Source organism: Vicia villosa, linkage group LG1 (assembly GCF_029867415.1).
Source record: "Vicia villosa cultivar HV-30 ecotype Madison, WI linkage group LG1, Vvil1.0, whole genome shotgun sequence".
NCBI lineage: Eukaryota > Viridiplantae > Streptophyta > Magnoliopsida > Fabales > Fabaceae > Vicia > Vicia villosa.
The window spans coordinates 231,213,965-231,234,771 of record NC_081180.1 but is presented as its reverse complement, the minus strand read 5'-3'; the positions used below and the strand labels follow the sequence as shown (position 1 = coordinate 231,234,771).

General features: G+C 34.7%; 2 protein-coding genes and 1 long non-coding RNA gene across 6 annotated transcripts; all 3 read right to left on the bottom strand.

Annotated features, from left to right (window-relative positions):
- Positions 1-450: 450 nt before the first annotated feature.
- On the bottom strand, positions 451-2,959 carry LOC131623523 (small ribosomal subunit protein eS6y-like). The gene is made up of 6 exons (XM_058894538.1): positions 2,843-2,959; positions 2,695-2,759; positions 2,550-2,607; positions 2,356-2,464; positions 1,957-2,229; positions 451-833 (listed from the first exon to the last, which is right to left on the bottom strand). The coding sequence occupies exons 1-6, from the start codon at positions 2,846-2,848 to the stop codon at positions 601-603; spliced, it is 744 nt and encodes a 247-aa protein (XP_058750521.1). The 5' UTR covers positions 2,849-2,959; the 3' UTR covers positions 451-600.
- Positions 2,960-15,305: 12,346 nt separating this feature from the next.
- On the bottom strand, positions 15,306-16,970 carry LOC131596389 (zinc finger BED domain-containing protein RICESLEEPER 2-like). The gene has a single exon (XM_058869028.1). The coding sequence runs from the start codon at positions 16,968-16,970 to the stop codon at positions 15,306-15,308; it is 1,665 nt and encodes a 554-aa protein (XP_058725011.1).
- A 1,360-nt stretch (positions 16,971-18,330) lies between these two features.
- Positions 18,331-20,605, bottom strand: LOC131623507 (uncharacterized). Of its 4 annotated transcripts, none has more exons than XR_009290247.1 (5): positions 20,463-20,605; positions 20,265-20,369; positions 19,469-19,519; positions 18,894-19,175; positions 18,331-18,783 (listed from the first exon to the last, which is right to left on the bottom strand). It is a non-coding gene; the product is annotated as an uncharacterized LOC131623507 (long non-coding RNA). The 4 variants fall into 4 exon arrangements; XR_009290242.1 differs by having other exon boundaries at positions 18,894-19,068; XR_009290241.1 differs by having other exon boundaries at positions 18,894-19,519.
- Positions 20,606-20,807: the final 202 nt, after the last annotated feature.

The window sequence follows — 20,807 nt, the reverse complement described above, 5'->3', positions numbered from 1 at the left end:
AAAAAAAAAAACATGCAAAAAAAAAACATGCGATTTGGTTTGGTTGACTTTTAAAAAATAATCGATTCAAAGTTATCAAACCAACATCTTAAAGAAGCATACTCAACTATATTCTACCCTTTTACAAATTTAAACGGAATGCTAATTTATGCTCAACTCAATTATTAAAAAATAGTAAACTAAGAGTTACAAACAAATTTACAATTTAAAACAGATCAATAATTTTAATAATTAGAAACTAAAATTTTGCTGTTTCAATAAAAATCTGTGAGTCTAACAAGGGTTTTAATTATGCTGTAACAAGATGTTTATCGCATCAAAATCACAATCAGGATGGTCACAATGTGAAAACGACTCAGTTTAATAGGTAGACATGTGTGTCGTGTGGTCAGAACTACACTAGTCCACAGATACCAAAATATATAAAGAGGCCAACTAAATGCATCAAAGTGAAGTTAAATTCTATTTTAAATCCATTGAAGACAAAAAAGTATTAAAACAACATGGTTGAATTGCAAAATAACATATCAAAAGCAGCAACAAAAAATAATACTAACAAAAACTCATGTGAAGTATGAACTTCATTTGTGCAAAAGAAGCCTATGCTGCAACGGGCTTGGCGGTAGAGAGCCTTGATCTCTTCTTAGCCAAACTCTCACTACGGTGGTCCCTCTGCTCCTTCAATCTCGAGGCAAGAAGCTTTTGGTAATCTGCAGCCTCAGATTTTGCTTTAGCAATCCTTTTCTTCTTATCAGCAATTCTAGCCCTCTTCCTTTGAAGTGTCAAGGGAGTGACCAGGCGCTGAATCTTTGGTGCTTTGCTCTGCTTTTTCCCTACACAGACAGAGACATGTTACTCAGTGAGCATATATATACAATCACAAATTATAGTTGAATGGTAAGGACCATAAATCTCATATTAGATAATGAGGAGCCCAACAAAGGGCAGAATTGAAATATATTAAAACAGACAATAGTCACAACTTTCTTTATTATTCAGTTAAAAGTAGGAAGTTAGTTAAAAAGTAGTCTAATGATAGTAAAGTGTGATAAGTAATCATTTTTGGGGATTCTTAGTTTCCAAAAAATAAATTTTTAGGGGGGAGGGGAGATTTCCTTGATTGCAACTTAGTTCTTGTATCGAATTTAGATTCCAATTCCTATCAACCAGTATCATCAACTGATATTAGATCTATGCTAAGTTTATTGGAACTGTAATCTGAATTAGATACAAGAACTAAGTAGCAACAAGGAATATCTCACTAAATCTAATACTTAATAATAATCCCTTAGGTTATTCGAGAAACCTGAAATTTCTCAACAATGCTATTTAACAAAAGAAAACTCGGATTTAGATCGAGGAACTGGAATCAAAATTAAATAGAAGAGCTGAAACGTTGACTTGACTACCATACAATTTGCTATTAACATACTACTATTCAATAAACTTCTTGCACCAACTGACTGACAGTTATCACATCACTCAGTTATAACAGCCCTTTCTTTTTTGAGTTGCTTCTTTCATATAGACTAGATTGATATGTCACTTTGCTCTATCATTCCCTATTCTAAAATTCTAACAATACCCGTGACATTAATATGCATAACAGGGGTTTCAAGTTGAGCGTGAAGGGATAGAATCAGGCTTTTCAGGCAACATGACCTAGCTTCTTTCAATTTTTCATGGAATGTTATCAAGGGAAACACAATATAATCAGAGTACCATTTTGCTCCACATACTCAGCCATGTATTGGGCTCAAAACAAATGAATTTGAAAAAATCAAACTTCAAAATAGGAAACAATTATTTAAGTGAAACTAAAATACTAAATAGGTTATTCTCCAACAAGACTATTTTCAGAACCAAATTTCACTTTCCCTACAGCCCCATATTCTAAACTAAAGAACAAAGCAAAATAACATAATGTCACTCAGAGAGTATCAAAAAGAAACTTACCAGCTTTGGTTGTGAAAGTACGACGGTAGGTGTTGACATACTTCCTAACATCATCCTCCTTGGACAAATTGAAGAGCTTACGGATCTTGGAAGCTCTCTTGGGACCCCTCATTCTTGGCTTTTCAATATCTGTCAAGCCAGGCAAATCATTCTCCCCCTTCTTCACAATCACCAAGTTCAGAACAGATAGATCTGGACTGACAATGCACCCACGGACAGACTTCCTCCTTCGCTCTCCAGTACGCCTTCCGTGTCCTCGGAAACAAGGAGTTCCTGCTCAAATAAACATTAAATTAAACTCAACAATAAAGTCTGAACATAATAGGCATATAATATATACACCATTGCTTGAAAAATAAGTAATCGGATACAGAAAAGTAGAAAACCCTAGAGTTATACCTCGGTGAAGCAAGAGGCGAACACGACCGGGAGTTAACACTCCTTGCTTCATTGGAAAACCTTGTTTGTCACACCCTCCAGTAATTTTGAAAACATAGCCTTTGAATTCCTATTAGTAACACAATCATATACAAAGGATAATTAGTAACAATAATCAATACAAATTTCATCAAAGTTCCTAGATTGAACCATACCTCTCCCAAAGCATCGCCATTAACCTCCTGAGAGATCCTCTTGTCCCAAAAAGCACGACTGCAATTAACAACACAATTACGTTAACATAAGAACAAATCGAGTGAATAGAAACAGCATAAAAATTGAAATAGGTGAAGAGATTACAGCTTCATGTCATCGTCGATTTCCAGCTTCTTCTGGCATCCAGTGGTGGGATTCGCAACATTGAACTGCAAAAACGAATTGAAAATGGTTCAGTGACAAGAGAAAGAAATCAAAGTAGAAAGAAATTCTTAGGGTTTGAGAGCAGAACCTTCATGCTGAAGTGTGGATTCGGATCTCAGTGTCTTCGTTCGCGTCACGGCGACTGAGATAAAGGAAGACAGAAATTAGGGTTTTTTGAGTGCCCGGATGAGGCAGTCACTTAATTGGTTAAGCGGTTAAGAAATTGGGCCAACCAGCCCATAAATATACACGTAAGCCTGGAGAATTCAATCTTGCACCCCCAATTCAACCTAACACCGCTATAATTTTTAAATGTCCAATAATGCTATTCTCATAATTTACATCTACACATTTTTACCGTTTTCAGAAATTAAAAAGTCAAGTGAAAATTAGGAATGGCAAGAGAATCCATACATGTAGATAATTGCGGATAAAATCCTTCACAGGTACGGAACATGTAATTTAAGAGATATTTGTGAATAGGGGTGGGAATAGGTTAGGTTAGGTTTTATCAGGCCTGAGTCTAGCCTACGATAAACTTACATGGCTTGAGAGTGGTCTATGGCTTACTATAAGTTTTTTTTTTTCAGTCTGACCTGACTTTTTTAAAAGTCTGGCCTGACTAGAAAGTCTATTTAAAAGACTCTTTTTCATTAAGGTTTTCAATTAAGTCGTATTACTTAAGAAGTTTTATAAGTCGGCCTATATATGAATATTTAAGTCGGTCTATTTAACATTTTTCTAATATATATGCATATATAGACCAACCTATTTAACATTTTTTTTCTAATATATATTCATATATAGGCCAACATATTTAGACTATTTTTAATATATATGAAAATATAGGCCAGAGGTTTCATGGGTTTTTTTAATAGTTTAAGTCTAGCCTATGTAATTAAACAGACTTTTAAAAAAGCCTAAATTTGGCTTTTTTATAAAATACTAGTCAGAGACCTGTGCTGTCGCCCGGGTGCATTATTTGTGGTGTAAAGAAGTTTAACCAAATTGCAAATATAAAATGAAATTAACCATTTAAAAAAATTACTAATAGGATAATAGTAGTATAAAAATGAGGTTCTAAGTAAAAATAATAATCTACAAAAAGATTTAAAATAGATCAAGAACACAATAGCAGAATAGGGTCAAGTATTGATGATTGAAATAAAATAAATATTATGTAGATAGTGACTTGTGAGATGGAAAGCTAATGAAATGGAGAAAGAACTTTTTCTTGAAATTTAAAAATAAAGATTTTAGTTTTCAAATAAAAGTCATTGTTGATTAAAATAAAATAGGCATTGTATTGAAAATGGTTCGTAAGATTACACATTTTATTATCGTATTCATGTGCTAATTTAGTGCGTAGCAGGTATATGTATTATTGGTTTACTATATGATTCTTATTTTTACATATTAGAGGTCCATATCATTTAAACATAGAACTTAAAAATACAAAGCCACTCCAATATTTAAATCACTTGATTCTTATTTTTTTAAACCAATTTATTGTCTCCATAATTAAATATGGGCAATGCTAACCAGTGCCCCAGAGGCACTCGTTAAGACTTATTAATTAATTACATCATGGATCCATTAATGATCATTAAAAAAAGAGCTTATTGTTAAAAGTGTTATTTATGATTGTTATAAAAATGGTGTTATTTAAGACCACGAATTGAAATTTTTAGAAACCGTTATGTAATATTACTCAACCTTTCCAATTTCATTTACTCTTATTGTATTTGCATATTTAATTCTTAATCGCCTACTGACTTTTTAATTTAAAAAAACATTACGTTTTCATTTTATATGTAGTTTAAAGAATGATATTGTAGATAAAGTATTTTTTTCTTCTATTTTTTATTTATTCTATCAAAACATTTAAATATTTAAATTTGATATAAATTTTTATTTCTAGTTATTATTTTTTCTTACAATATTTTATTGTTAATTTTTTGTGAGTTTTTTAATGTTTTTTGTTTAGTTTATTTTATTTTTAGTAAATTAAGTTCTCATATTTAAATAAAGTTATAATATTTAAACTCTAAATTTCATTTAATTTTATGTGTATCAAATATGCAGTGTATGAAAGAAAAATTCAGGTAATAATTAAATATATTTTATGTACTATTTACTTTTAAAAAATCAAAATATAATTAAAGTTCATTTAATGTTCCTTATCCAGTGCCCCTGAGTAGGGCTGTTATCGGTCCGGTTCGGTCCGGATAAATGATATCCCGCTTCATGGACCGAAAATTTATCCGGATAAACCGGGACCGGTCCAGCACAGTGATGGTTAAATTTTTGGACCGAAACCGATCCAACAATTTCGGGTAACCGAAGACCGAACCGAATTAGATCTTTTTTAATAAAATAACCGAAACCGGACCGTTGTTGTTGATCGGGTAACCGGACCACCCGATACACAAAAAATAAATAATGAAATTTCATGTTTATTTATGGGTTTCCAAACTGTACATGAAATGAAACTAATAATTTTACATGTGAAATTAACAAGCAGCAGCATTTCATAATCACTATTCACTCATATAATATTCAAACTTATATAATATACCAAGATAAATATTGATGTTTTGGTAAGAGGCTACCAAAGATAATTGTATCAAAAATACATGAGGTTTCAAAATGACAACCAGCAGCAGCATTTCAAAATGATAAGTCAAAAGAAACTCAAAAGATCATTACATTTCATAATAATGCCTCAGAACAATCTCATCATTGGCATTGTATTCAACTTCAAGTTGCAGCAGCAGTAAATGAAACACCCAAATCTTCACCAAAATGATATGTCAAAGGTTCATCTTGTGGCTCCTCAAGCTACAACACAAATTTGAAAAGTATTAGTTAAGATTTGATGATAATAAACATCTATTAGTTAGAATTGAAAGAAGACATGAAAAATAAACTTACAATAGAAGCAGTGCACCCCTTCTTTATTCCATATTTCTCCTTCACCCAATCACCTCCACAAACCACCATTTCAACTGTCTTAGTTTTCATAGAAGATCTTTTAGGATCAATAATCCTTTTCCCAGCACTTAAAGTTGCTTCTGAAGCAACAGTAGTAACTGGAACAGTTAGGATATCCTTTGCCAATTTACTAAGAACAGGATATTTGGCCTCATTTCCCATCCACCAAGTTAAAACATCAAATTTAGCATTAGGGGGAACTTTCAAAGGAGGCTCCTCAAAATATAATTCAAGGTCAGATTTGGAATTATTACCCACAACAGTTTCTAAAAACATTTCAAAGTTCCTCCTTCCCAATCCAGAAGTAGATCCTACTTCTGGAGATTCAGATGCAGCAGTAGGGGTAGTTGCATCATTGGTTCCATAGGAATCTTGATACAATTGGAAGAGGGTACTTAAATTTTCAGACAACTGTTGTTGATATGTATCTGATTGAGTGGGATTTGGATACAAAAAGGGGTATACCCATTTGATGAAGATCATCTTATACCTATTGCATAAAATAAAGTATAAGGTAACAACAATGGTGTAACGCCCGGAAAATAAGTATATACTTGATTTGGACGTTTGTGACGTTTATTGGAATTTTACCGTTTTTGGAGTTGTTTCAGTCGGTATTAGTTCGGGATGGAGGACTAATATTTAATTGAAGGTTTTCATATTTTTGGTACCGGAAATATTATTAAGGTAATATTCCGCGTTTTGGGGCGTTTGAACGATATTTGAGCGTAGGGGCATTTTGGTCATTTCCGCGAGGAAGATATTTTCTTTATAAAGGAAAAAGATAGAAAGAAAAAGAAAGGAAAGAAAAAGGAAAGAAAGAAGAGAAAGAAAGAGAAGAGAAGAAGAAGAAGAGGAAAAGAGGAAAAAGTGGAAAATGGAGGATTCTCAACCGAATCGAGTTCCGATCGTTGCTATAGCAAGGTAAGGGGGTGAATCTAATTTATCTTGGATGTATGATTCTTATAGTCTTGTTCTTGTTCTTGTTCTTGTTCTTCTTGTTCCAATTTCCACAATTTTCTTGTGTGGTCTTTGTTTGATTTAAGTTTGTTTGAGAATGATTGTATGATGATTAAATGATATCCTTGTTGTGTTATGGTGATTGATCATGCTTTCTTTTCCATTTCTATGGCTTGATTGAGTTTGGATAAAATGTTAGGTTTTGAGATAGATTGATGAATCAACCATGAAAAGCTTGATGTTATGTTGTTTATATGGTATGTATGTGTTGTATTGGTGTTATAATGATGTTTTGGAGTGGTTTTGGTGGGTATGAGGGGCTTGAGACAGTTCTGTTCGTGCTGGGTTTTTTCTGGTTTTTCGCAGGTCCGCTAAGCGGCCTCAGGTCTGCTGAGCGGAGTTTTCGATGGTCCGTTTCTGGAATTACCGCTTAGCGGCCTAAAGCAGCCCGCTGAGCGGCCAACAGCATATTTTATTTTATTTTTCCAAAACTTTGAAACTTCGTAACTCCTGAACCGTAACTCCGATTTTGTCGCCGTTCGAAGCGTTGGAAAGCTAACGCAATGAACTATATTATTATCTAATTAAATGATTCATAGGATGAAGTATTCCATTATTTTTATTAGGATCAAGTGATGAATTGTGTAGTATGTTCAATTATCCGAACTTTGAAACCTTGTAACTTTTGATTCGTAGCTCCGTTTCGTACGCCGTTCGAAGTGTTAGGAAGCTAGTTGGATGTTCTATATGATAGTATAGGCTTGGTTAGCTTGTTATTAATTGTTTATATGCGCGATATGATTGGTAAATAATCATAGTGCTTGGTTGTAATTGTTAATGATGTAGGATGTAGTAGTGGTTGGTTGATTTTCATAAATGGTTTTGTGAACTAGTACATGATAAATCATGATGATGTGTTGTGTGAATCTTATCGTATTGGTACGAGGTATGTGATTAGTTGTCGATAACATGAGATCATGTTCATATGTGTTATGTATTAATGAATGTTCGTTCTTGATGTGAGACGATGTTTGGTTGTTTGTTATTAACATGATGTGTGGCCTTATGGCAAGTAAATGTTGTTATGAGAATGATGTATTATCATTGTTGAATTGTTGTTATTACAACTTGTTGATGATGTATTGATGAAGTTGTGGGCCGATGGCCAATATTAATTTGATGTGTATAAGTGTGTTATACGTTCATCTATGCCGATGTGGCCAGTATGTTTGAACGGTGAATGTGTGCTTATTAATACCTGTGTGGTAATTATGGTGTGATGTGATTGATAACGATGTTATTAATTGGTGATGTATCCTTTTGGATAGAATATAAACGGTGTAACGTGGGTATGTGACCGTGTTATATTGTTGATGATGTTGTTGTCGTGTAATAGAGTCATATATTTGCACAGCATAACATTTCATTACGTTAATGGCGGAATGCTATTAGCAGGTGGCCTGTATTGGCAATTATTACCAGTGGGGGCTTAATGCTCGGTAAAAAGGTGTATTTGCCCTAGTGGCAAGAGGTCATCAGTGGGGGCTAAAAGCTCGATGACGTTTAGTCGTAGCTTGATGCTCGACAAAGGTGTATTTTCCTGAGGGAAAGAAGTCCCAGCATAATGCTCGGCAAAGGTGTATTTGTCATAATGACAAGGGAGTTTTACTCCGGATTTGGTACCACATGCATATGCATAGTTGAGTCTCATTCATCATTGTCTGTCTTTATAATTATGTTATCATTCATGTGTCACATTACTTATATATTGATCGTGGTTGAATGAGTGGATTACTTTGTTTTATGATTCTTGATGATACTTGTTGGCATTACTATAATTGTCATGCTTTCATTATGAATTATATTCTCACCCTTCTGCTGATTTGATGCTTGAGTGGCATCCTGCAGATTAGCCGCTTTGGAAGTCTTTTGGAAGAGGTAGTTCTCCAGTTGGTCTTGTCGGTCGCTCTGATACGTAACACCGGGGAGTCGGGAGTCTGTTGTTATTTATTTATATATGACTCTTTGAACATGTATATGTGATAATGTGTTGATGTGTATTGTAAACACTTTATTTTGGAAAACTCCTCTTTGAGAGTGAGAGCTATACGTATATATATATATGTTCATATCTTCCGTGTGTTATGTATCATGTTATTGGCAGGTGTGTATGCTTTTGGCATCGGTGATGTCCGTTTGTTTTCAAGGTGTTTGTTTGGTTACTTAGTGTAACATCCTAATTGTGTTGTATGAAATTTTAATACTCTGATATTTTCTTGCCTGAATGCTTTGGGTAGAATTGGGGTGTTACATTAGTGGTATCAGAGCAGGTTGGTCTGTCCGGCCAGTGTTGTCTAATGTTGTTTAATTCCTCAGTATGTGATAAGTGTGTGGAGCACTGTCAGTACTTGTTGTGCCTCTAGCCGGTTGTGTGCAAGAATGGTTTGAAGCTAAGTGGGGGAGAAGATATGCTTCTCGGATATGTTTCAGTTGCAAGATGTTAGTATGCTATTGAGGGTAGCAGTACTAGTGTTGTTGGACTTTGTTGTTTTCGGAAGTGAAGGCGACTTGGACTTAAGACTTTGGTTGTTAATCAAGTTGGAGTGTCACGGAGTAGATGTTGGTTAATTCTAAAGGATGGAATTTAGAGAGTTGTGATGCTCTAACGCTACTGATGGACTATGAAGTTGTTGTTTGAGTAGCCTTGTGTGAGGTGTCTTTGTTGGATCAGTGATTTAGGAAATTATTGTGGTAGACTTTGTTGTAGGAGTTATTGAGGTTGTTGGAAACGTTTTGGAACTCGAGTAAGAATTAGGAGTACGAAGAGATGAGTAGGATCTCAGGTATTTTGTTTTGAGATATTGGTTAGAAGTGTCTTGGTACGTAGCTGCAAGACGTCGGTGTTAGCTGGTTCAGATAATCTTGGGAGATTTATGAATTATGGAATCATAGTGCTTCTGAGCTATGAGAAAAAGTTGGAAAAGAATATTATTAATGTTAGTACTGATAGTTTATATTCTATTATGATTGTCGGCTACCTATTGACAAATTGAGGACTTGATCACCCTTAATCTCTTGTTGATAGTAGACGAGATCGTATTGGACGTGATAGGCTTATCTAGCTAGTTTGATAATATGGGAAGTGAATGAGTCGGTGCAAGGTGGTACGACGTTGTTTATGTTGTCGACGACTTTGGATGTCCTTGAGAAAGAGCAATGGTGAGAATTGCGGATAGTTGTGCATTTGTATAAGTGTTTCTTGAAGGTTTAAGTGATTCGTCGTAGAAAAAGGGGAATTTTGTCTTGGAGTTCTATTTTGACAGATTTAGTTCCTAGAACTATTGTTGTGTCGAGGGTTCCGTATCGGATGCCAACTTCTGAGATGAAAGAGTTGAGGAGTCAACTTAAGGATTTTCTTGAGAAGAGGTTTGTTCGTTCAAGTGTGTCGTCGTAGAGTACACGTGTTTTGTTGGTTAAGAAGGAGTTGTTTGCTAAGTTTCCTTGTGTGAGTTTTTGGTTGAGTGAAGTGAATGTTCAAGGGGTAAGTGGAGGTTTATGCTTTTATACAAGTTAAGATTTTTGAAAGGATTTATCTGTCACAAGATTTAGAGTTGCCAGTTGTTATTTCTGTTTGGGAAATTTAAAGGCACTAATTTTTCGGATCAAGATTTGTGTGTGTACGTGACTACAAGAGTTTGAAGTATTCATTTGATCAGGACGAGTTGAATATGAGAAACCATTGCATACGTCTATGTGGATGATTCGAGTATTGTGATTGTTGAAACAGTTGTGAGATTTGAGTTGGGTGTGTAAAGAGACTTCTTCAGGTATTGAGCTTTTATGTGAAAGATTACTTATGATATTCTTGATGAGATTAGAAAAGGTCAGAAATCGGATTTGAATGGGTTGATAAGATGACATTTATTAGTCAAAGATAAAGATGGTGATCTTCGGATTGATAAGAGCAATGTCATGGGATGTCATGGTCAAGTTGGTATTCCTAATGTTCGGATTTGAAAAGAGGACTTTGGATGAAGTGTGTCATAGTGATTTGAGTATTCATCCTGATGCTACTAAGAGATATCAAGATTTGAGAAGGTCATTTTTAGTGGCAAGGTAATGAAGAAGGATATGAAGGGATTTGTTTATTTGGGTTTGACTTGTCAGGAGTCGTCTGGTTTCATGTAACTGTTATCCATTCCTGAGTAGAAGTGGAATAGCATTTCTATGGATTCTGTTTCTGGTTTGCCGAGGACGTCGAGTAATTGTGAGGCGATTTGGGTCATTGTGGATATATTGACGAAATCTGCTCACGTTATTTCGATAAGAATGGATTAACCGATGGAAGTACTGGCGAGTGGTATGTTGATAAAATTGTTTGTTGGTTTGTTTGTTTGCATGGTGTTTCGGAAGGTATTGTTCAGATTGAGATCCGAGGTTTATTTCTGAAATTTTGAGAAGGTTCGCAAGGTACTTTGGGTACGAAGTTGCGGTTGAATTTGGCGTATCGTCCTCAAACGGATGGTCAGACTGAGAGGACGGTTTGGTCACTTAAGGATCTATGAGGGCTTGTGTTGTGAAACAAGGATGTGTTTGGATTAGCTTTTACCTTTGAATTGGATAATACAAAGACTTTTGTCTGGTGTGCAAGCTGACACAGCATATTAAGAGGTTGAGTATGTTAAGAGAGAACAATGAGTTTCTGGTGAATACTAGAAGGAGCTGGAAGATGGTTATGGAATTGGTAAATCTGTTTATTGTGGGAAATCAGAGTGCGCATCGGGAGCGTGAAATGACGCGGTTCGTATGTGTATGAATTGTTAGAGTTCAAATTATGGACAGTGGATGTGGTAGGAATTATAAGACCACCAGATGTTTTGGTTACATGTTTGACTCCTATGTCTTGGCATGGTTATTTGGATGTTGTGCGACCGGGTTGTTGTCTGTGTCTTGGTTATTTCTTGTGTTTTGGTGTTAGTCGATGAGTGCATTGTATGGGCATTGCCTCTCGTTGTCGTTGTTGTGTTTTGGTTGTTTGGCTTTTAGCTGGAGTGATTCGTTGTTGGTGCTGATTGTGTCGTTGCTTCCGTGGCTTGATAGTTGGTTAGTCGGATGCGAGAGCGTATCCAAGTTTGTTTGTGTTTGGGATATTTCCGAGGACGGAAATCTTCTAAGTGGGGGAGAGTTGTAACGCCCGGAAAATAAGTATATACTTGATTTGGACGTTTGTGACGTTTATTGGAATTTTACCGTTTTTGGAGTTGTTTCAGTCGGTATTAGTTCGGGATGGAGGACTAATATTTAATTGAAGGTTTTCATATTTTTGGTACCGGAAATATTATTAAGGTAATATTCCGCGTTTTGGGGCGTTTGAACGATATTTGAGCGTAGGGGCATTTTGGTCATTTCCGCGAGGAAGATATTTTCTTTATAAAGGAAAAAGATAGAAAGAAAAAGAAAGGAAAGAAAAAGGAAAGAAAGAAGAGAAAGAAAGAGAAGAGAAGAAGAAGAAGAGGAAAAGAGGAAAAAGTGGAAAATGGAGGATTCTCAACCGAATCGAGTTCCGATCGTTGCTATAGCAAGGTAAGGGGGTGAATCTAATTTATCTTGGATGTATGATTCTTATAGTCTTGTTCTTGTTCTTGTTCTTGTTCTTCTTGTTCCAATTTCCACAATTTTCTTGTGTGGTCTTTGTTTGATTTAAGTTTGTTTGAGAATGATTGTATGATGATTAAATGATATCCTTGTTGTGTTATGGTGATTGATCATGCTTTCTTTTCCATTTCTATGGCTTGATTGAGTTTGGATAAAATGTTAGGTTTTGAGATAGATTGATGAATCAACCATGAAAAGCTTGATGTTATGTTGTTTATATGGTATGTATGTGTTGTATTGGTGTTATAATGATGTTTTGGAGTGGTTTTGGTGGGTATGAGGGGCTTGAGACAGTTCTGTTCGTGCTGGGTTTTTTCTGGTTTTTCGCAGGTCCGCTAAGCGGCCTCAGGTCCGCTGAGCGGAGTTTTCGATGGTCCGTTTCTGGAATTACCGCTTAGCGGCCTAAAGCAGCCCGCTGAGCGGCCAACAGCATATTTTATTTTATTTTTCCAAAACTTTGAAACTTCGTAACTCCTGAACCGTAACTCCGATTTTGTCGCCGTTCGAAGCGTTGGAAAGCTAACGCAATGAACTATATTATTATCTAATTAAATGATTCATAGGATGAAGTATTCCATTATTTTTATTAGGATCAAGTGATGAATTGTGTAGTATGTTCAATTATCCGAACTTTGAAACCTTGTAACTTTTGATTCGTAGCTCCGTTTCGTACGCCGTTCGAAGTGTTAGGAAGCTAGTTGGATGTTCTATATGATAGTATAGGCTTGGTTAGCTTGTTATTAATTGTTTATATGCGCGATATGATTGGTAAATAATCATAGTGCTTGGTTGTAATTGTTAATGATGTAGGATGTAGTAGTGGTTGGTTGATTTTCATAAATGGTTTTGTGAACTAGTACATGATAAATCATGATGATGTGTTGTGTGAATCTTATCGTATTGGTACGAGGTATGTGATTAGTTGTCGATAACATGAGATCATGTTCATATGTGTTATGTATTAATGAATGTTCGTTCTTGATGTGAGACGATGTTTGGTTGTTTGTTATTAACATGATGTGTGGCCTTATGGCAAGTAAATGTTGTTATGAGAATGATGTATTATCATTGTTGAATTGTTGTTATTACAACTTGTTGATGATGTATTGATGAAGTTGTGGGCCGATGGCCAATATTAATTTGATGTGTATAAGTGTGTTATACGTTCATCTATGCCGATGTGGCCAGTATGTTTGAACGGTGAATGTGTGCTTATTAATGCCTGTGTGGTAATTATGGTGTGATGTGATTGATAACGATGTTATTAATTGGTGATGTATCCTTTTGGATAGAATATAAACGGTGTAACGTGGGTATGTGACCGTGTTATATTGTTGATGATGTTGTTGTCGTGTAATAGAGTCATATATTTGCACAGCATAACATTTCATTACGTTAATGGCGGAATGCTATTAGCAGGTGGCCTGTATTGGCAATTATTACCAGTGGGGGCTTAATGCTCGGTAAAAAGGTGTATTTGCCCTAGTGGCAAGAGGTCATCAGTGGGGGCTAAAAGCTCGATGACGTTTAGTCGTAGCTTGATGCTCGACAAAGGTGTATTTTCCTGAGGGAAAGAAGTCCCAGCATAATGCTCGGCAAAGGTGTATTTGTCATAATGACAAGGGAGTTTTACTCCGAATTTGGTACCACATGCATATGCATAGTTGAGTCTCATTCATCATTGTCTGTCTTTATAATTATGTTATCATTCATGTGTCACATTACTTATATATTGATCGTGGTTGAATGAGTGGATTACTTTGTTTTATGATTCTTGATGATACTTGTTGGCATTACTATAATTGTCATGCTTTCATTATGAATTATATTCTCACCCTTCTGCTGATTTGATGCTTGAGTGGCATCCTGCAGATTAGCCGCTTTGGAAGTCTTTTGGAAGAGGTAGTTCTCCAGTTGGTCTTGTCGGTCGCTCTGATACGTAACACCGGGGAGTCGGGAGTCTGTTGTTATTTATTTATATATGACTCTTTGAACATGTATATGTGATAATGTGTTGATGTGTATTGTAAACACTTTATTTTGGAAAACTCCTCTTTGAGAGTGAGAGCTATACGTATATATATATATGTTCATATCTTCCGTGTGTTATGTATCATGTTATTGGCAGGTGTGTATGCTTTTGGCATCGGTGATGTCCGTTTGTTTTCAAGGTGTTTGTTTGGTTACTTAGTGTAACATCCTAATTGTGTTGTATGAAATTTTAATACTCTGATATTTTCTTGCCTGAATGCTTTGGGTAGAATTGGGGTGTTACAAATGGCCTCAGAATAATTCATTAGGAAAGGCAACATTAACAATTAATGACCTCAGAATTATTGTTCATCATTGGCAGCATTAACAACTAATGAGGTAACAGAATAGGCCACAAACCCAACTAAAGTCACCAAGAGGTAACAGAATAGGCCTCAGAATCTTGAATTCTAATAATACAGATCAAGAAAACATGTCATCATAGGCACTATTAAACCACAACTAGCAAGGCAACTTAAATGAGAAAATAGGCACTATTAAGTCACAACTCACTAATATGCATATCAACAAAACAATCCATCATAGGCCTCAGGTAATCATAATTCATAATTCATACAATTCAAGAAAAGATTTCATCATAGGCACTATTAAACCACAAGTCCACAACCAGCAAGGCAACTTAAATGAGCCTATCAAGAACAGGATTACAGGATCCATCATATGCCTCAGGTAATCATAAATAATTCATACAATTCCAGAAAAGATTACATCATAGGCAGGCAGTAGGCACTATTAAACCACAACCAGCAGCAAGGCAACTTAATAAGACATAATTAAGTCACAACTCACTACTATACATATCAATAACAGGATACCAATCATGCATCAGATAATAATCATTCATATCAAGATCAGAGAATTTTAATCATGCCTCAGATAATAATCATACATCATATGCTAAGATGTTCATACCTTGGATCAAGAACTGCACCAATAGAAATCAATGTATTGGACTCTGACCAATACTTGTCATATTTCAACTTCATTTCACTAGCAAGGGCCTGCAACTGAGGATTATGTGAGATTCTTGAAGGATTATCAAGTAAAACCTTCACTCTGTAAAGCTCAGACAAAAACAGATTAGCAGTAGGGTAAGATGTGCCACTAATAATTGATGTCACATCAGCAAAAACCTCCAAAAACTTGCAAATATCATGAACATCTTCCCAATCATTTGCATCAGGCAAAAAACTGAGAAATGCACCATTTTCCTCAGCATATCTAGGCCACACTTCTCTGTAATGGTATGCAGTAGACAACATCAACCAAGTTGAGTTCCACCTAGTCTTTGTATCCAACACTTGCATTCTGCCTTCAATTTGCAACTCATCAACAATCTTTTTGAATGATTTGCATCTTGTTTCAGAATTGAGCAAGTATTTGACACCATTTCTTATCTTATCAACAGACACCTTAATCATATCAAGCCCATCCTGCACCAACAGATTTAAGATGTGTGCACAACACCTTACATGAAATAACTTACCACCTAAGGGTAAATTTCTCCTACCAGAATAATCCCTCTTCAACCTAGCAATGCAATTATCATTGGCACTGGCATTATCAACAGAAATAGATGCTACCTTATCCCTTATTCCCCAATCATCCATTACCTTTATCAATTCCCTGCACAAAACCTCTCCAGAATGTGGTGGTGGCACATTCTTAAAAGATAAAACTCTTTTATGAAGCTGCCATTTTGAATCAATGAAATGACCAGTCACAGTCATATAGCCTATCCTCTGTTCACCAGACCACCACAAGTCAGTGGTGAGACTGACCCTATTAATCAAAGCCATAGACCTTTTCATTTTAATTCTCTCAGCCTCATAAAATGTCTCACAATCAAACTTAACCTGTTGCCTAGTAATCTTTTTGTACCATGGATAAATCTCTTTTAGAAATTCATTAAAAATAACACCTTCCATAACAGAAAAAGGAAATTCATGACCTAGAATCATGTGTGCTGCAATTTCTCTAACCCTAGCATGATTATATGTCCAAGTAGCTAAACTAGGAGTATTATCACCTATGTTTAATCTAGATTGAGCAAACTCTTTCTCATTATTTCCTTTCAACCTTAACCTTCTCTGAATACAAGCATCTAAATGTTTCTTACCATTAGAGGTACTCTTCCACTTTGAATCATATGTGTAAAGCTTTCCACACCATCTGCACTTCCACTTCTTAATGCCATCTGGACCTACAATCAGCACCATTTCAGAATGAACAACAGATTTTTTGGGACGAGGAGCTCTACCATCAGCATTTCTCTGACTCTGGGAACTCTGAGCTTGGGCAACTTGAGGGGTTGAAGCATCAGTGTTTGTGTTTGTAGTATTTTGAGTAGGGGTCTGAGTAGTAGTATTATCAGTGGGGTTGGTTTGAGTAGTTGTATCACTCAGAACTGGAACCTCCATATCCATCAACTCACCAATCTCTAAATTACCTCCATCCGTTGTCTCCTCTTCCCCGATGTCACCAAGCAACAACTCAATATCAATAAGATCATCCACCATTGTTGGAGGAGTCAATGATGAATCTTGAAACGACATGGAAGAAAATACAAAGAATTAAACAATAATATAATAGTAAACTGTAACAAAACCCAACAACAGAAGCCCAACTTTATTTAGAACAGTATAAGAAAACCTAATCGAGCTTTATTATCATTTACAAATCAAAAAAACTCAGTATAAGAAAACCCTAACGATTTATTAATCTTAATCAAACTTGAAAATTGAAATAGGCAAAACTTAGGTCAAAATTGTAACATGCATTTCATTTATAAAAAATTTAGGTCAAAACAAATTAAATGAATTATAACAAATTTAGGTCAAAACAAATTTAGATAAAACAAATTTAGGTCAAAACAAATTAAAAAATTTAGGTCAAAACAAATTTAGATAAAATAAATTATAAGGAGCATTAAACAATATCAAACGGGAAAATAGAGTATATGAGCAATTTACCATAGCCAATTTAAATTATATTTCAACAGCATGGAGCAAACAATCTTTTCATCATGTGTCAAATATAAAACGGATCTGCTCATAGTCCCCAACATACTTAAATGAAAGTGTTTTTTTAAGTAAACTTAACCATAAATATTAGTATACCACATGACAAAAAGAAAAACAGTCTCATGTGGCAACTATAAATATATTGATAAATAAAAAATTATGTCTCTTTGTCTCATTAGCAAAGTAAAAATAACTATCTTCTATTCCATAACCATACTGATTTGTTAATGTCAAAATAATGTCAACTTCCACCCAAGGTATGTTAGCTTTGCTAAGAAATTGGGCAGTGTTGTTCTTTCAATGAGTGACTGAACATTTTCAATATGTCTTTGTTCATGTGTTTTTTGTATACAATGCAATAACAATAGCTCCAGCTGGATCGATCCACCATACGTACTTGACAACTATAACAACAGCAGCTAATCAAACAGAATTAGTAGTGACATCGAAAAGATGATCTTGTACATAAGCTCAGACAATTTCAATTTTAAATCTTCGACAGTAGTTCATAATAAGAATGAACTTCATAGCAGTCACATATAGCATAATTCCAATCATTCAATTTACCATTGTTGGATCAACTTCAATGGCTTACAAAGGATGTCATTGAACATAAGATGAAACATATCAGCAACCTATAGCCAGAATCTATAAAAGTTATTCAAAAAGGAAAATTCTGTTTTGGAACAAAAGCATGTATCAAACCGGAACTGGGATTATAAAAAGTCATGATATGTAACAACCAAAGGAAAATAAGTTGACAAAGGATTACAATTAAGAAAATATGCTTTGTATTTTGTATGTAAACTATTTATATGTAATTACAATTAAGAGAAATGCAGCATAGTTTGAAGACAGAAGCTATGATAAATGTTTGAAGACAGAAACTATATAATGTACATAAAAACCATTAATCTACAAAGAACTCTAAGTATCAAAACGGTGATGTACAATCACATGAGTTCATTATAGTAAAATATAAAATTTGTAACTGTCAAACCAGTGCTAGGTATTTAACATCACCTTCTACTCAACAGAATGTTGCAGACTTTAAACACCCCTGATACGTGATTGCAACAACAAAAAGCAGGTTTTATAAAAGATTTGACTTCATAGTTCATACAAGTGTTAGCAACATCCTTTGTTAAGGATATCGTGTTGATTGAGAAGAAGTTGAAAACAAAGTCGAAAAATAACTATTAATTTTGTAAGATATAAGTTTATTATATTTGAGAAAAGGCAGTGGATTTAAAAACGAAATCAAGTGAAATTGAAAACACAACAAAGCAACTTAAAGAACCGTGTCTCGGATGCTCAAACTTTCTGTGAGACATTTTTTCTTCAACTGCAAAAACAACGACAATGAACAAACAATTAACAGGTCCAGACCAATGAACAGTTAACAAATCTTGATTGATAGAAGAAAACATCAAAAAGTTATTTCAACTTCCTTACTTTTATGGTAACAGTGTGAATATATCAACGGGCGTTCTTGATGCAACCATCAATGGAAGTGTGTATACTGATAAAACACTTGATATATATCATGTTGATAAGGTTCTTATTCGTTTGGATTTTGTTAAGCCGGAAGCTATAGCTCATGCACCGGCTCTTGCTAAGGCACCTAAAGCTGATAAAGAGAATTTTTCCAAAAAGTTACACACAGAATTTTTCCGAGGGAATTCAACTCCCAGAAATTTCAAATATTGATATTGAAAAGCCTCGAGGGAATTTTTCCTGTCAAAGTTACACACAAAAAAACAAAAACACAGACGTGGTTTCACCAAGTTTCCGAAAGCTTGAAATGCTATATGGCAGTGAATGTTTTTTTTCAACAGAATTATAAAAAGTCATAGACAATAAAACTATTATCAAAGTAGAAAAATAAATCATGGGTAGTTTGTGAAAAAGGAAAGAAAATTCTACTACTACTCAATCAAACTTCCATTAGATATTGAAGAGTAAAAATGTCAATAACAAAGACAAGTGAAGTAGAGTGTAATTGATCAATCAAGCAAACATAACCTTACCATTATTCTAGATGGGGATGTATAGCTCTTTGAACCTATATAACAGTATATCTGCAAAAGAAGCTTTGTAAATAAACCATGTAACATCAAACTTGACAAATAAAAGTCGTCAACAATAACATTAGAAACATACATCATTTATCAATCTAATTTGAGTGCTTAATCCTTCAATCACTTAAATGGTTGAGAATAATAATCAAACCTCTCTCTATATATTATCACAAAGGTTTGCAAATGATTCACAGTATAAAAAATGATGGATAACAAAAATTAAGATCATATAAACACTCAATAGAACTTTAATTTTTTATAGATGTAGGCAGGGAATCTAAAAACAAAAATAGTTACTTTCCATGAAGAGGACTAAGGAAAAGACATGTTCAATAGAAACTTTAGCACAAACAACTTGTGGTTTTATAAAAGCACTCCAAAAACCAGTTTGGATCCTATCATCTCCATTACATGAAAGTTATACATCTTGTTTTGGGAAGCAAATCATTGAACTCAGAACCTAGAACCTCTCTTCACAAAAGCAAACATTCAGTTTACAGCTCAAACTTGAGTTTCAACAACCATTTACAAATCATAATAAAAGCTTTAAAAATCTTACAAAACTCTTAATTATATTAGAAATTTTCTAAACATGAACAACAAGCATTTGCTACCATTGACTTCATTAAATCCCTGGAATAAAACAAAACATAACCAAGCAGATCCAAAACATAACCAAAAATTAAATCCCTCAAAAACGAAATTATCATGCATGTAGAACAAAAGATAGTTTAACCAAGTTTACCTTGGAATTACGGATTCAGAGAGAGTGAGACGGTGATAGTTCAAAAACGAAATCCACATAACCTTGAGCAAAAGATAGTTTTTCCAAAAATCAAATCTTTGTTTCCTTATCAATCCATACAATGAAAGGAACAATATCAAAATAATTGAAATTATTGGAAGAAAGACATAAATGTTAGTATAAGGATTAAGCAGATACCTCAGAACAACGGATTTAAATTTGCGAGTGCGGTACGGTTATAGTGTGAGAATCGCAGCTGAGGATTTTGCGAGAGCGGTGCGGTGGTGGGTGAAAGCGGCGACATTATTAGAGTTTGTACAGACATTTAGGGTTTGAGGAGAGAGAAGAGAGAAAAGGGAAGGAGAATTTGAATTGTGAAGAGAGAATATAGAAGGTTAATCGTGAAGAGAGAAGATAGAAGAGTGACACGTTGCAAAAGCATTCATTATCATTGGCTGATATGGTTATTTTGCTAAATACTAAAATGTCCAAATTGTAGTGTTAATTTTTTTTTTAAAGAAGGGCACTTTAGGTAGAATGGTC